This window comes from Oenanthe melanoleuca, chromosome 12 (assembly GCF_029582105.1).
Source record: "Oenanthe melanoleuca isolate GR-GAL-2019-014 chromosome 12, OMel1.0, whole genome shotgun sequence".
NCBI classification, from domain to species: domain Eukaryota; kingdom Metazoa; phylum Chordata; class Aves; order Passeriformes; family Muscicapidae; genus Oenanthe; species Oenanthe melanoleuca.
The window spans coordinates 4,774,255-4,790,793 of record NC_079346.1 but is presented as its reverse complement, the minus strand read 5'-3'; the positions used below and the strand labels follow the sequence as shown (position 1 = coordinate 4,790,793).

General features: G+C 42.5%; 1 protein-coding gene across 1 annotated transcript in view; it reads left to right on the top strand.

Annotated features, from left to right (window-relative positions):
• The window catches only part of TAFA1 (TAFA chemokine like family member 1), a 199,357-nt gene that overhangs the window by 158,659 nt on the left and 24,159 nt on the right, over positions 1–16,539 (top strand). Inside the window, exon 3 of the mRNA XM_056501559.1 lies at positions 1,474–1,614. Within this exon, the coding sequence (XP_056357534.1) occupies positions 1,474–1,614 (141 nt within the window). The remainder of the gene's footprint in view (positions 1–1,473; positions 1,615–16,539) is intronic.

Below are 16,539 nucleotides of genomic sequence, written 5' to 3'. Positions count from 1 at the left end.
TAATAACTAAGGGGTGCAGCAGCCTGTCTGTCCAGATGACTTCAGCATTTACTACAGAGCTAATCTCATGCTTGCAAGCTCCAGCACATGACACCACCATATGAACAACATCAGGCAAGGCAGAATCCTCCCTGCCTGCCTGCCCAGTGCTTCACCAAAAGTGCCACATTTGTAGAAACCCCAGGTACCAGCACTCACTCCTGGTGGGGAGGTGCCACTGGACTCCCAGACCTCTACCAAAACCCCTTGTTCACAGCCAGATGTGGATAGGCATCCCCACACTTCTCACTCTCCTGCCTGCCCACACAGCACACAGTGTCTAAAACTCTCAATATTCTTCCAAAAAGAGTGAAAGCCAAAGATATGAGTAATGTGGTTTATGCTGTAGTAATAGCACTGTGCACTTAGCAATTCTTAATGGCATAAAGAAATAATGTTCTTCAAGAAAGTCTTGCACATCCTGCCCTTTGGTGGGCAGCACATGAGGGTTTACACTAAGTTGAAACAAACCCTGCCAAATTTATGCTGCAATTTCAGAAAGTAGCCAAATATCTGTGGGGAGCAGCCTGACAGCATTAAAGACTCAGTGATTATGAGCTAAAGGCAATGTGAACTGAGGACTGGAGAAATTACCTGGGCAGGGCATTAACCCACTGTGGTGTCTGTCTCCTTGCTCTGCAGAGCTGAGGTGAAGGGGAATGGCACACCTGGCACTCCATTTCTGTGCTCAGCATAAGGCACAAACACCAACATTCATAAGCCCCAAGCCACTGTGTATCTGTTGATCATCCCTCTGTGCTCTCCCTCTAATAAAACGATTGCAAATGTTCATAAAGAACAATTAGAGAGAATTGTGGTGATCTCACACACAATGGGAATGTTTCCTGCCTTAAAACTGCCAATTTAGTGAGTGGGGGAGCAAAGGGAAGTGCTGTTGGGCCACACTGTAATCTGGAGATGCTCATTGTCATTCCCTAAGGGCTGACTACTAGCACACAATCAAATATTTGGAGAAAAATCTCATTTCTAGATGGATCCCCTTAGTCTCTGTCCTTGTATGATAAAATATTTGGGGAAGAGGCCTCCAATATTACAAGCATAAAACCAGGCAACAGTGGTTGCACATTTTCTGGAGTATTTTACCTTCATTTCTTCAGGCCCAGACATTAACAACATTATTTTTAGGCCAAAATTATGTGGATGTCATAGAAACTTCTAAAATAAGAAAGGCAAGGGAATTTATCTACATTTTCTATTAAAAATGTAGTATAGCAGTACCTGGCTTATTTGGGAGCACACAAAGAGATAGAAATAAACCTGTAATCCCACCTGTACAACAGAAGCTGGGCAGAGGCACAGACAGGAGCATGCCTGGGTGCTTTGATTAGCCACTGCTGCTCTTCCTAATCAGAGTGTCAATATTCTCTTTTTTCTTTTTTTTTGTTTTTTTTGTTTTTTTTTTTTTTTTGCCAGAAGGAGGAACGTGTGAAGTTATAGCAGCACACAGATGCTGCAATAAGAATCGAATTGAGGAAAGATCACAAACAGTAAAATGCTCCTGTCTACCTGGGAAAGTGGCTGGGACTACAAGAAACAGACCTTCCTGTGTTGATGGCAAGTAGCTCCTCCTGTGTATATGTTTTTGTTTGTGTACCTTCCAGTAGGAAGCTGTATGTCTATAGATTATGCATAGGAATTTTGTTGTGTTCTTTATTTAAAAAATAGAAAAATCTATAAGCATATCTTTCTTGCTACTTTAGTGCATAATCCTGTGCAAATGTGTCATGTTAAGATTTACCTGAAAACTGTGAGAATATTGCCCAGTATGGATGCTTTGATGAGTATAAGAGATTTATTATTGATAAATACCTGGACAAAGTTATCCCTTGAGTCACTTCACAGGGCCCCTTTGGTGCCATATTAATTTTAATTCATAAATATTTCAAGGGTCAACTGCCATTCATTTTGATTTAATTAGTCATTTGGAAAGTCAGTGGCAAGATAACATAAATAAATGAATCTTGTATTCTAGTCCTGAAACAAACGTTCAGAAAGCTGGAAAATAATCTTTGCCTTTTGAAATCACTGCTGCAGTTGCTCGTCAAGGGGATTTGTTTTTTTCAATTTTGTTTTCTTGAAGGAAAAGCACCATGTTATTTGTGTCTGGGTTTCATGTGAGGTTTAGCTCCACAGGGTGTTTTCCTCTCTGGAGCTCCCCTGCCAGCTCTGCAAGGTGAAACCACACAGCAGCTTGGGAGAGAGCCATGGCTGGGAAGTTCTTAGCAAAATACAAATCACATAAGGAGATGGGGAGTAAGTGGTACTAATCCCATTAGTTACCCTTCCCAAATAAGCTGCTCTGTGCTGCAGAATCCCTCAGTGCAGCAGCTTTGTGGAATGGAGAATCTTGTAAAAATCCCTCGCTGTTCTTTTGGTGAACCTCGTGTGTTGTTTGTACCAACCCACAGGTGATTCAGAGAGCCAGGGCTGGCTTTGTGCAGCACTGTAGGCTCTGTGCTGGGCTCTCCTCTCTCTTTCCATCTTGGAATCCCATGGGTGGTGGTGTCTCTGCCTGTTTTGGAAGCACCCAGAGTTTCCTCTTTGGGTCGGTGTTTGGCACTCAGCCTCACCCCAAGCAAGAGAGAGTGGGGAGCACTACAAGCAAATATTGGGCAAAATGTTCTCTCCTGGGTGCCTTTCCTCAATCCCAGGCTGCCAAGGCATTAGAATGGAGCAGGGAGTGGTCCAGTGTAGCTCAGAGTTGTAGTTTGACAGGAATGTGGGCAGGTGTTGTGGAATGGAGAATTGTGCAAAGATCATTCTTGTGGATTTGACACAAAAAGTTGAGAGATTAGGGGCTGCCTTAGAGGAATGAGAACCTCGTGTTTTCTCAGCAGGTATTTCTGTCGTGTGGATATCTGGTTTAAATATTAAAGATACTAGAAGGAAATGTTTTATTGTTTAAAAAACCCATTCAAATTTTTAAATCATGAAGCAGTGTTTCACAGCTTGTTACACTGGGAATGCAATTCAGCTTCTGAACTCATGATTAAAACCATGCTATGAATGCACCTGTGAATGATTATGCTTTAGTCCACATCCTGTCATTCTGTTATTGCTTAATTACCCTGATAAAAATAAGCTTTTCTTTTCCTGCTAAGCACACTCATAAAACGGTGGGTGAAAACTACAGCTGGTTGTAACCAAAGATCAGCTGTACAAGCCTTGAAGAATTTCATGTTCTTCATCAGGTCATGAAATACAGAGGCAGCAGATAGAGCAGAGACACCATTAATTCAGCTCTCATAGCTCTGTTCAGAGAATAGAAGCTCAAAGACTGCTGTGGTGAGAAAAAAAGTCGGGTGCAGGTGTGGACTGGAGCCTAATTGCTCTGTCAGGATTACAATAAAGAGAAATGTTATTGTCTGGAATTTTGAAAGGAGTTAGGATAAAACAATGGCTAATATGAAAGTGTAAGGCAAGTCCCATTGAAGTCACTGGTAAGACTCACTGTGACTTCAAAGCCAGCAAACGTGAACTACAAAGGAATGTCTGCCCCTTTCAAGTTGAGTTGTTGCAGCCAGCCCAATGGTTCAAAAGCTCAATATGCTGCTGGTAAAAATTAATCCAAGGGACATTTGCTTTGGCCTTTGTTTTATCCCAGACTTTGCTTTGTGACTTTTGGCATATTCACCTGGTTTAAGTCAAAATTTTTCCAATTTGGTGGTTCTGTTCTTGTTAAGACAAACTCCCAAAACTTCCCATGGGAGCCCCATTGACGTCAGTGCTTTAACTCATACAAAGATTTGGGATTTGCTGTTTATTTTGTACATGAGAACATTTCAAAAGGTCACCTGCAACTTTCTTTATCTACCATATTGAAAGGATTAAGATCAGTTAATCTCACACTAGGTTTTATTTACAGTGTGTAAATGTATATAATTTTAAGCCATAATGTGTCACTAAGAAATTTTGCTTGGGTCCTAATTAAACATCCACAGGTGTTCAGGTGCAGCAATATACTCACACCCAAACAGAATCATCACCTCTGAGAGGTGACAAGGACTGGGTGACCCCTGTGAGCAGTTTGGCTGTTGGTTGATTATCACCTTGAGCCATCTCCACCCCATGGCTACGTACTAGTGTGTATAAAACAGGCTGAACCCCAGTATTCCTCTGCCAAACTGTGACTTAATGGTATTGGGATCAAGCTTTTGGTGTTTCCCTGTTAAATTTCATCATAAAGCACCTCATCAAGGATGCTGCTTTGGCAGTTTGAGTCCATGTTGCAGAGAAGAGATTGCATTGCCTTCCACTCCTACCAGCTGTTGCTCTGGGACACAACTGTGGAGAGCTGGCTTTATTTTCTCTTCCAGATAATGCAATTATAAATATGAGTCATCTTAATATTTCTGATAAGTATGAGAGGTGATGGATGGTCCTTTTGTCCCTTTTGTGGTGAGATCTGATCAAGGGTAGCACTCCATCCAGTGCTCAGGGCTTGGCATGAAATACTCCTCCTGCATGGGCTGAAATTCAGGCTGGGGTTATTTGTGCTGTGAAGGGCATGAAGTAGATGTGAATTCCCAAGTGTCACTTCCTGCCAAGTCCAGCAAACTTTTTCTTTGGGGTCTCATCTTAATGAAGTATAGTGAGGCCAGGCCATGGCAGCCTCAGAAGTCATAAATGATTCCTTGTGGCTCATTCAGTAGCCACTGTCCTAAAAGCTGCCTCCATCACCAGTGAGTTATGCAGTAGCAACAGTAGGAGCAAAACCAAAGCCAAACCTTGCCATGAAACACAGACACCAGTTTCTGTTTCTTTGCCTATTCTGTTGCACATTTCCTTTCATGATTCCCTTCACCACTTCAAGGTTTTTTTGTTTGAAGGATGGTTTGAAATGCTCCCTTTCCTCTCTACAATTTTTCTTGCCTGCCACTTGGCCACAGCACATACCACGGGCATCAGGCTGCTCAGTTCTTTGCCATGGATGTTATTATTTTCTTCGTTTGCTCAAATACCTCTCCAGAGCAAATCCCAGATGGAGTTACTTCATCATGTGTTACAGGAGTTTGAGGATCCCTTTTTCTGGGGAAAGCAATGTCCAGCACTTCCAGTGGGTTCATGAAGGCTCTTGGTGCCTCAGCAGAAATCACTGACACTGGTGCAATTTCTCCTGTGGGCTGAGATTTTATTCCTTTGTCATATCATTACTATAAAAAAAGAGGTACTTATAATTTCAGTAGTGTCACTTTCATACTGGCATCATCATGCTTTGTACCATATCCTTTAAAGTAGTATTAAACCACCCTGTACAGTCAGGAGGTGGTTATGCCTGTGTGTTCTTCAAGGCTTCTGAATAACAAATAATTGGTTCATCTATACTGGAGTTTACTATGTGACAGTCAATGCTCTCAGACACACATTTTTTTCAATGTTTCATTTTTCTGTTCCCTTCCCTTAAATTTTCTTCCAGGCTATTTTAAACTCTTTCACAGGCAACTTCATATTTCTTGCATAATTATCTGTGAAATTCGTTGGACCACACAGTATGGAATAACAGAAAAGCACCTGCACTGGCTTTTGAAATCAGCCACAAAGGGACTTTCATGCGGGTTGTGCACATTGCCAGTGCTTTTAGGAAATGAGGTGGGTTTAACACTGGTGAAAACCAATGAGGAAAAAGGAAGGTGCTGCTAAAATACTTACCAGTATCTCTCCCTCTAAATTGTACCTGTAAGAAATCCTGCAGACACGTGAAGTGATCCCATTCTGTGTTTTCTGCAACACAGGATTTGAAGCATTAACTCTCAGGCAGCAGGATTAGAGGTTTAGTCTCCATGGTTTGCTCTTGTCCTGTTTTATACCAGTCATGCATCAGGGGAAAGAGAAATCATTCACTGATACAGAAAAGTAGAATAAAATCAAGCCAATATTTTTGTTTTTCACAGACTGATTTTGGATCACCTCAAGTTTCAGATCATTCCACAATGTGTGAAATACTAGCACACGTGTACATACATCAGATTTTGGTTAGTTTGAGGATCACTGGCTACCATGTGGTCCTGTGAATTTACATCACACTTCATCAGGGCAGCACCACCAAACCAAACCTGAGTCATACTGACCAGTGGGAGCAGCCTGACTTTTAACACCTCTCCAGTCATGCTATTGGATGGTTGGTGCTGCTCATCCTTGTTTTTCATGTTCAACAGTTGGAGCAGAGAGAGGACAGCATTCTCAGCACACATCCCATTTGCTGGTGTTTGCCCAGACAGTAAGTGCAGCCACCCTTGTTGACATCCATTTATTTATTTTTATTTTTAAATTATGGGTAAGATTTTGATTGTGGAGCAAGAATCCATAATTCAGGAGTGTTCCTTCAGGACAGAGGTGCAGCTCAGCCCCTCGTGCTGTCCTCAGCATCCTCCCACAGTGCTGGTGCTGCCCCATTTGCACCAGCTGGGAGGTGGGCATGGGCTGCACAGACTCTGGCTCTCCCTGGAGTGAAAATAGGATTCAAGCCTTGTAGAGTCAAATGAAAGACTCCTATTGACTTTGGGTCAGGTCCTTAGTAAATGCTTTGTTAGAGATAATCCTGTATCTATCAGCACTTACATCAAGTGAAAACAGTTCACAGTCACAAAGCCAATAGTTTTCTATTTATCTAATGTGTACTTTAGGTGGTATCACCAGAATGCCTTTTTTTTTCCCCCACTCTGTGAAAATGCTTTCAATCAATTCTTATTTCTTGAAGAAAGGGGGAAAAATGCTTTTTGAAATCCAAGGAGTCAGCTTCTCATCCCTCTAGCTGTGCTTCGGCCTAGATAAGAAGAGATCTCAGGGTCCCACATTATTAATTCACTGTCTATATGAATAACGAGCAGCCTTGGTGAATTATTCCACACTCCTGGGAAAATCTATAGCCCTGTCCTTCTGCAGCACCATTGGAACCAAGCAGTAAGCTCATATTTATTTTTATTTGGTGAATTCAGATGACTTCATTTGTAAGGAGGAAAGAAACGTCTCTCTTCCCCACTGACATCCATTTAGTAAGCTCAGAAAAAGTCACAAAATATCACATGTGCTATTAAAAAAAAAAAAAAAAAAGAGGAGAAGGGGAGAGAAGTCTAACTTTACTGAAATATTTTAGGCTTTTGTTTTGTCCAGATTGTGTCTTCTTGCCCTTGCAGCCACCCTGAAATCTCAGCCAGATCCTGAGAGGTGCTGACTTCAGAGGGAGTAAAAGCAAAGCTGGCAGCAGCCATGCAGAGTAATTAATTCATTTAGCCAGGCACAGGAGCTGTCATTAGCAGTTTGCCTTCCCATTGCAGGGCAGAGGCTGAAGGGAGCAGAGGGGAGGCGTGTGCCCACCCTGCCCATGCTGGGTGAGATTTTGTGTCAGAGCACAGCGTGATCTCCTGAGCCCAGACAGCCTGGGGAGAGCAGAGAGGCTGGGCTTCTCCCTCAGCAAGTGCATGTGCAAAACAATCTCTGTATCCAGGCATATATACATATATGTATGTAGGTATGTATGTATATGTGAATTTCTGTGCACACCCTGCAGAGCCTCCTGCCACGGGTGGTGCTTCACAGCACCCAGAGCTGCTCAGACACACAGGGATGCTTTATTTGATGAAGGTACATCCAGGCAGGGGGCAAACCTGCAGCTCACCTGAGCCATTCTGCATCTCCCAGCGAGGGCTGCACTGTTCCTGCAGCATGCACACTGCAGCAGGCCCTGGGGACAGGGGGATGGATGGTGCTGTCCCCCTGCTGTGAGCCTGGTGCAGCTAATGAGAGGGTCTGACTGTGGGTTTGTGTGAGCACCTCTTCATTGCAGCTATAATTTATCTCTCCACCTATGTTTTATATTTCTTTCTTTTTCCAGTGACATTGTGGTTTCCTGCACAGCAAAGGAACCACCCTTTTTAATATCAAGCTCATAGAACAGCTGACTAATCCACCCTTGATGAGGTGCAGAGAGCTCACTTAAATCCCAATGTCCACAGGAAAAACATTTTCCTTTTCCACTTAAGAGGGGCTAAAAAAGCTGTAAGTCACGGCACTATCTCCATCTGTGTGAGGGGTGGTCGCTTTTCCAGGCTCCAGCTGGCAGATTTCAGTGCTGACACAGAGGGAGCAGAACCCTCACAGCCAACCACGGTGCACAACAGCATCCCCATGGTGAAATTAGGGAATGGCATGGCTCTGGAGCAGTGTGAAGACACACAGGAACATGTAATTACTTCACCTCCATACAGAGGAAAGTAACCTTTTGCTCAAATACTTGCAATAAACCCACTTGAGGCTAAATGGAAAAGCAGTAGGAGATTTCTGCTGTGATAGGTAGCATTAAGTGTTAATCACAGCACTGGAGGCTGCAGGGAGGGCAGCCTTCCACACCAGTGTGTGCCAGGCACCAGAGGGAAAAAGAAGCACCAGCTGGAAGGAAAAGAGAGCCTGGAGAAAATTCCCTTGCAGGGATGAAGCCACAGGCAGGACCGTGGGTTCAGGTTAAGGGCTGGTCAGGCTGCCTGGAGAGCACAGAGAAAAGCAGGACAGGGAGTTTCACTGCTTGGCAGACACAGATGTGCTCTGGTGAGCCCAGAACAGGAGACTCAGCCCCCTGTGCAAACACAGAGATGGTAGATCTAGGGGAAAAACAGCTACAGCAATGCTAAGGAAAGCTTCTCACAACAGCCCTTCACCCAGCAATGATGAAGAGAGATTTCCAAACATCAGAAGGTGCAGTCTGGTGTGTGTGTGTGTGTGTGTGCCTGCGCTGCACGGCAGCAGGAGAAAGAGATTTGCTGCCATTTGCTGCATCTGTGTGGAGGGGTGATCCAGCTGATGGGGGATGTGTGGTACCTTAGCAGCAGGAGGGTTAAACCTTTACACCCTGCCTGTCCATCTTTTCCTTGTGTGCCAAAGCACACGTGCACAGCCCAGGTGCAGCATCCCAAATGCTCCCAGGAAGGGGTTTGACACCCAGATTTTCAGCTGGTGTAAACTGGCTCTTGAAACCCCAAGAGACTTGCTAGTTTGTGCCAAATGAGGGCATGGTTTGTGGAGTTTGGGAAAATGAACAGGATGGTGAGTGGCTATTAATCCCTGCTGACAGTCCTCAGGGAATGTGTGGGACCAGTGTCCAGCTAATCCATGGCCAAGGGGAGCTTAGGGAAACAACAGGGTCAGGTCAGCATCTGTGCTGTGTCCTCTCACACCAAATCCTGGCAGGAATTCTGATCATAGTTCATCTCTGCCAGGGAAGACCATATTACTGAATGGCTAATTCTGCACAAGCTCACACCACACCTTTTCTGCAGGGTTCTGTGTTTTGGTGCACTGTGAAATGCTGTGTGCCTACAGGTGTCTCTAATACACTATAGAAAATATGTGAGTGGAGTATTGCAGAGCAGGAAATCTTTTTTTCTTTTCTTTCAAAGCCACCTTCCATCTATAAACATGGAGCTAGTTCACAAGGCTTGAATGTGGTTTGTAGGATTAGGGTTTGAACACAAAAGAATTGGTTGATTAAGAAAGAATGAAAAATTCTCCTCCACACTGAGCTCTCTTTAAATTTATAAATGAGAACCTGAAGCTATTACACACTGAAATTTTAAAGAGGCAGTGGCCAAATCTTTGAAGGAAGAAAACACATCATTTCTCCTTTTACTGATGAAGAGAGTTCAAATAGAAGTCACTAATTTAGCACTGAGTGTCTGTTGTGTTGAACTATGTGAATCAATCTGGCAACTGGAACCAGAATCAGGCAAGTTAACAAGTGTTTAATTGATTTCAGAGGATCAATTATCCATACAATTGATCACAGATACATTTAGGCTTCCTCCTCTCAGAATACAACCAGGTCACTGTAGGACCCTGGCCCCCAGCAGTTGGTCAGCCTGTAGTGTGCTTTGAGAGATTTTTGTGCATTAATATTGCAGAATTGTCTTAAGTTTAGGAAACAAGGAAGGACATTGCAAGCAAGGAATTTCTATCAAATCTTAGACTTTTTGATGAGGAAGTGTGCATGTAAATAGCCTTCAGAGTTTGGAACAGGTCTCCATAAGTAGGTGTCAAAAAGCAGTTTGTTAATCCTGTATACAAAGAAAGCATTATTCCTCTTTGGGAGCTGTTTTCAGAGACCATTCATTTTGTTACAATAACTGCTCAAGGTTAAGCAAGATGGAGCATGGCAAATTTTAATATTGTTTTAAAAGTGCTGCCTCTCCCTTTTGAAATCATCATGCAAAAGAGTGAGAAAGGAGCTGTGCTCCACAATTTAAGCATTGTGCCCTATGTCATTTGTACATAAAAACTGTTCTGAAGGCAGATGGATTGCTTTTAATATGTGTGTTTTTCTAATCATTTCCTTTTGATTACAATTATTAGGCAACAACCATACAGCAGAGTTTTCAAGATGCATGTGCATGGTCAGTACATTTTTTTATCTTCCAAATGTGCTCAGAACTCAGGAACAGCAAGGTGAAACATCAGCACAAGCCATCACTCAGGAATGAAATGGAGAAGCAAATGACACTGTCTTAACTGAGGACAAAGGCAAATCTCCCATTAACTCAAATGAGAGTGGAAAACATCTCTCTCTATTGGTTTTCTTATTACAAAATGCCCTCTCCTTTTTCTCCAGATCCCTCCACAAAATACCATCAAATATGGTTCTGTGTAATGTAGTTATGCAAATAACAAATGAACTCTATTTCTCTTAGAAGTTTCCTTTCCTCCTCTTGAAAATTGCCAACTGGATGAACACTTTTTAAAACAAGAGCACTTGTAGTCCCTGTTATATATAAAAACCCAGGTTCATTAGTGCAGTGAACACCTGTACCACACTGGTTACCCAAGGACACAGGATGGGGGACAGGACAGTGACCACTGCTTTCCATTAGACAGCACAGGAGCAGAGCAGCAGAGGAGAAAAATCTGTTTTTTTTTTGGACAGGCTGTGTTTCCTCTGGGATTCAGCTCAGCAGCAGAGGCCCAGCATCATCACTGCACTGGTGATATTCACATCCTTGTTGGTCTGGTGAATTTGGTTGGTCTGAAGGTCAGGCAGGGAATCAGGTGAGGTGTTTGTGGCAGAGCTGGACAAGTGAAATGCTTCCCTAGCACTGGGACTGCTCCTTTCCTGGGGTGGGTGTGAATTAACTCGTGGGGCCAGGTGTGGAGAGAGGCTTTGGCTGCTCAGGAGAGAAGAGTTGTAGGGCAGCAGAGCAAAGGACAGAGGAGCAGGAATCTGCTGTCAGACCAGGGATGGAGAGAGGCTAAAAAAACAGTGGGGGTTTAATTGGTATAAACTCCCCATCATTAAATGTAGCTTGGAAATTAGAAGAGTACTACTAGCTCTAAGAGAGGGCTGGCAACAGCTTCCCACCAGGGATGACAGCTGGTTTTGAAGACTTTCAGTGTCTTTTGTCTCACCCACAAAATGCAAAGTAATTGGTATTATTTGATCAAATAACACTGCAGCATACTGGTGAGCAATGGGTGGATCACAGACACAAAAGCCAAGACAAAATGCTCTACAGCAGACTCATAAAACTCATTTTTATGTTAGAGGCAAAAAAAGAAAAACCCTCTTGAAGTTTTTAGTTACAGTTTGGCTTTATTTGATACAATCATTTTTTATTGTTTGGTTGACCAACATTGGTATCTTTTTTTTATTAATTTATTTGCAATAACCTGCTGATAAATCAGCTTTAGCAGTGGAACCAATTAATTCTCCATTGTAAATATTGACTTAGATATTTTTAATCTATTCTGTTTGTCAGAGATGGCAGTCCTGGACTTCCCTGGATGAGCAATAATGAGGCAGCATTGCAGAATCCTTTTCTACTACTCCTCTGAAACAGCCCTTGTGAATTCTGTGTGATCATTGCAGAAAAAGGCCCCACAGCATTTGCAAACACAAATCAAGTAAATTTTAGTTTTGCTACCTGGCTTGTACTCTACAAATGACCCCTGGTGCCCAAGAGTGGGCATTCTAGCAAAGTGCATCCATTTGAGTTTGCAGGTTTCCCAGCTGAGCTGCTCATTCACACGTGGCTGGATGGAAACTGTGATCAGAAATGATCTGTGATTACAACAGACATGGTCTAAATGTGCTTTAGTGTAGCCAGGTTGGATGAATAGAATGAATGGGGGAGGTTTTGAAATTCTTAAATTTCAAACTTAATTAATAATCTCCCACATCTATGTTTTACTGTTTCATGGCACCTTTTGACAGCTGATATAACTTCCTAATAGAAGGAATAAATTGACAAACCAGGTTAGAAGCTTAAACTCTGAATATAACAGCCCTCATTCACAGATCTTCAGTGAAACCTCCTGCAAGTGTGCTGAATCCTATCAGTGTATTTCTCAAGTCATCAGGGACACTCATTTGCAGCTAGCTTTGGCTTAGACCCTTTCCATCTGAACCACTTTCATTTTAAACTCATTATTTATGGTAAGCATAGCCACACTCTTCATGCATTTTGCATATTCAATTTTCAAGCCAAAATATAGGAGCTGCATTAGCTTCAGAGCTCCCAGCAGGTAATCAGGCTCCTGCAATATCAAACCTTATGTCACCAGCAGTAATAGGCTGAAATAGTCCTACCCTCATAAGGACTGTGCCTGCCCAGCTCCTATTAAAATTAATGGGCACTGGGCATCCATTCCCTCTAGGCAGCTTTGGAAATATCAGCCAAAATGTAGTTGTAAGTATTAACCTTTAGGAAGTTAGTGTTGGCAGCTTCCCACTGCTCTGCACTGCCTTCCAAGAGCAGTGGCTGTGCTGAGCCCTGCTTTGCTGGGCCAGCTCCTCGGGGCTGTTTTGGCTGAGCAGAGCCCGGGCAGTCCCGAGGGAAATTGCCAGGCTGCCTTCCCCTCCTCCCAGGAGCAGCCTGCACTGAGCCTGGCTTTTTCCTGGTCATCCCAGAAAAAGGGAGCCCAGTCCCATGAAGGTCAGTAGAGGAGGTGTGAAAACGCTGCTCTGACTCAATGTTGAAGTCTGGGGCAGGATTGCCAAAAATATTGCAGGCTAACTGTTAAAATAAGCATATTTGGTATTTAAAAAAAAAAAAAAGTCTGTGAATATTTTTGTATATTAAACCTTGTAAGGAACTTTGCCCTCCTGATTTAACATTCTTTAATTAGTTGGGTTTTTTCAAATTCTTTTCCTTTGCAAAGTAAAATCGTCTGGCATTTTAAAAGAAAAATAGGATTAGAAAAATTTATTATTGGATTACTATTAAACTAATAGAAGCAGCCATATAAATTAATTTCCATCAACAACCTCCAGATCTCAGGGCTAATCCATACAGATGGTGACCTGTGAGGAAGCAGTGTTCCAGGAATAAATTTACTGGTTTAGACTGGAGGGTTTCAACCCAGCTAATAAACTCTCAGTGGTGCACGACTGAAATGTTACTGCAGTAGCTGGAGAGCAAACTGTCCCCCATTACACTCTTTTTTTCACCAAATAGTCCTAAAATAACCAGAGTGTAATCACCACACTCAACTAGCAGATTGTTCATGGACACAAAATACAGTCCTAAATCAAATAAATTGCTAACTGTGAAGCATTTGCTAGGCTCTGCTTTGCATAGTATGAGATAAGAAGCAGATATAATGCACTGGTCTCTATTACTAAACGCTGCTAAAAATGCAAAGTGATAAATGTGCCCTTTCAATTTCAATATAGCATCATTAGTAGAGAAACCCTGTAAGGATCACCTGCATCTTAATGACCTGCATCTTCACCACCACTGTGAGTGCAGCTCTTGCTTTTGCTGGGAACCTGTGCCATTTTAGGAAGTATTAATGTCATTTTGCCAAATTCTATTACATTTTTGTTCTGGCGTTTTCACTTTTTTACTTTCCCTTCCTAAATATGTGTCTAATAATGAGAGACCCAGAGGAAATGTGTAGCCAGGGACATCAGCAGTGCTGGCAGATCAGAAGGGCCAGCCTGGCTCTGCTGAGTCCACAGGTTTTGGGCAGAATTATGGGCAAGGCTTACTGCAGTATCCCTGTGCTCAGGGTGTGGATCATGCACTTGTTCTGCCAGCTTGTCCTGAAATATTAGGTCTTGCTCCATGCAGCTTTCTGTAGAATACAAATCAGCTCTGTTGGTGTAGTGTCCTGCTTGTACAACATATTTTGGTTATGTCTACCCTTGTATTTGCTCACTTCATGGCATGCTACAATATGTCAAAGAATGTAGATGCTGCTGCTTCCTATATAATTTTTCAGCTAAAAATGACAGGTGCCTGGAATTATTACTGTATTTATTTTGGTTTGGGTTTTTTTCACTAGGAAAACAACACCATAGATGTTGAGAGGTTCTTCCCAGGAGTTTTGCAGAGACCAAGGGGGCTATATTTGCACTCTGAAATCCAGCAAAAAAATACAATCTACTATTTTATGCTGTGAAACAAGGCAGGCATCCAGCAAGGGCAGGAACACAGGCTTCACCTAGAGAGAAGAAAAATTGGGCTGTTGGCAAGACAGGAGTGAAGAGAAGCCACACTGCAGAGTGTCAGCAGACTTGCTGTGTGGGTAATACTGGATGCAGTAAATAACCTCAAATATTTGGGTTCTTTTTTTTTTTTTTTTTTTTTTTTTTGCAACCTGAAAGAATGTACAATAAATAGACTAAAGATGTGCAATGTTCAGATCAGTGTTACCTGTTAAGGATGAGATAAGAATAGAGGATGGGGGGCAGTTCCACAGGACTGTGGTTGACAGTCTGGGGAAACCCTAAGGTAAAAGGAGATATTCCTACAGCCTGCTTTTCATTCCCATCCAAAAATACCCTTCCTTCCAATTTCTCTTTGGTGTCAAAATAAATGGAAATGTTTCACAGTGATTAATGGTGTGCTGGCTACACAGTGAATGCCAGTAGGGATGCAGCTGATCAGCAAAGAGGATATTTTCAGAAAACCTCATCATATTTTGTTTTGACTTTATGCTGACACGTTGAATTTTGCCAAAAAAAGTGATGCAATTCAGCCAGTTGTATAGGCAGGAGTGTGAGCACTCAGACACACGTGGGGATTCTCTGGTAGGAATGACTCTCCAGAGAAATTCTGCATTTCTGGAGCATTTCTGGAGCATTTCTGGACACATGCTGGACTGCTGGCCACCTTGTGCACCTGGATTGTCCTCCCCAAGGGTTCTGTCTGCAGGACAGGGTTGCAGGAGCATCTCTGTGGTCCCCAAGACCACCCAAGGTTGTGTGGCACTGAGGGACCCAGCACGTGCCACCTCTGAGAACAGGAGGTGAGAAATGTCACCATGTCCTTGTTTCCTTCGGGAAACAGTTTAGTTATTTAAAAAGTGCTTACAAGGTTTTGGAGGAAGGACCAAAAAACCCTGCAACCTAATGCAAATTAACTCTGTGCTTGTAGGTTTTGATGGAGCTGGTTATACATAAAGTCTGTGCTGTGTGTATTCACCTGGAGACCTAAGCTATTATGTTGAAAAAAGAACAACAGCAGCACAATATTGTTGCTTTCACCACCATTGATCTTTAATTTCCCACTTCAATTTTGCCTTCTAGGTTAAGGGGGTGTTTTTTGTACTGCTGGGTATGTGAGATGTTTAAAACTTGCTTGAGATTTCAATTTCCAGAGGGTTTTGTTGGCTGAGTTTGTAGCTTATCTAATATTTTGACAAAGTCCAAGCTCTGTGTTGTAAAAGTCAATTTAGTTTTTAGCTGTTGTTTTCACCACTGCAGTGAATAATCCATTTTTTAATTATTTCTTGTGAGGTTTTTTTCTTTATGTTGTTGTTTTTTGGGGGGCAGGGTGAGTATTATTTGCTGAAAATTTAGTTGTTTGTCATTACTGTAATTTTAGTGGAAGGGACATTGGAAAAACCAAGCCCCACTGGAATAGATTGTTATCCAGTGTAATGTATTGATCAGGTCGGGCAGTAAATTAACAGGAGCAGAACACCATTAAATTTTGAACTTAATTGCCTTCTACTCTTAATTTCTATTGGATATAATCAATAGGTGCCAGAGGAAAGTTAAAAGAGTTATTTAGCAAGCTGCTATTTCCTGCAGCATAATGGAAAACTAATGTTTCATCTTCTAGTTGATGCAAATAATTTGTAATTTGAGTGTGGCCACTTAAACATTTTATCAAAGGCTCACTTTTAGTTCTGTTTTGATTAATCTTTATCCTTTCAAGAAAGGAACATGATTTAGTGACACATTTTGTTTTGGCTCAACTGTCCCTTTGGTCTTTGTTTCCCTGGAGGATCTCTCCATCTCTATTCCCATCCCCAGCCATGCACGCCCTGAGTCTTTCCAGGGGAGGGTGCTCAGGCCACTACCTCTCAATGGAATTTCCTTTTCCAGGGAGATGCTGTGCCACTGCCAGCAGAAATGAAGACCATAGCCTAGGTCTTGGCTCTTCTTCTTTGTTCTTTTCCCAGCTTGTTTGGGCAAGTTGCTCATTTCTCTTATTTTCCTGCCTGAAAAACACCAATGTAAACAATTGCCTTTGCCAGAGGCTGGTGTCA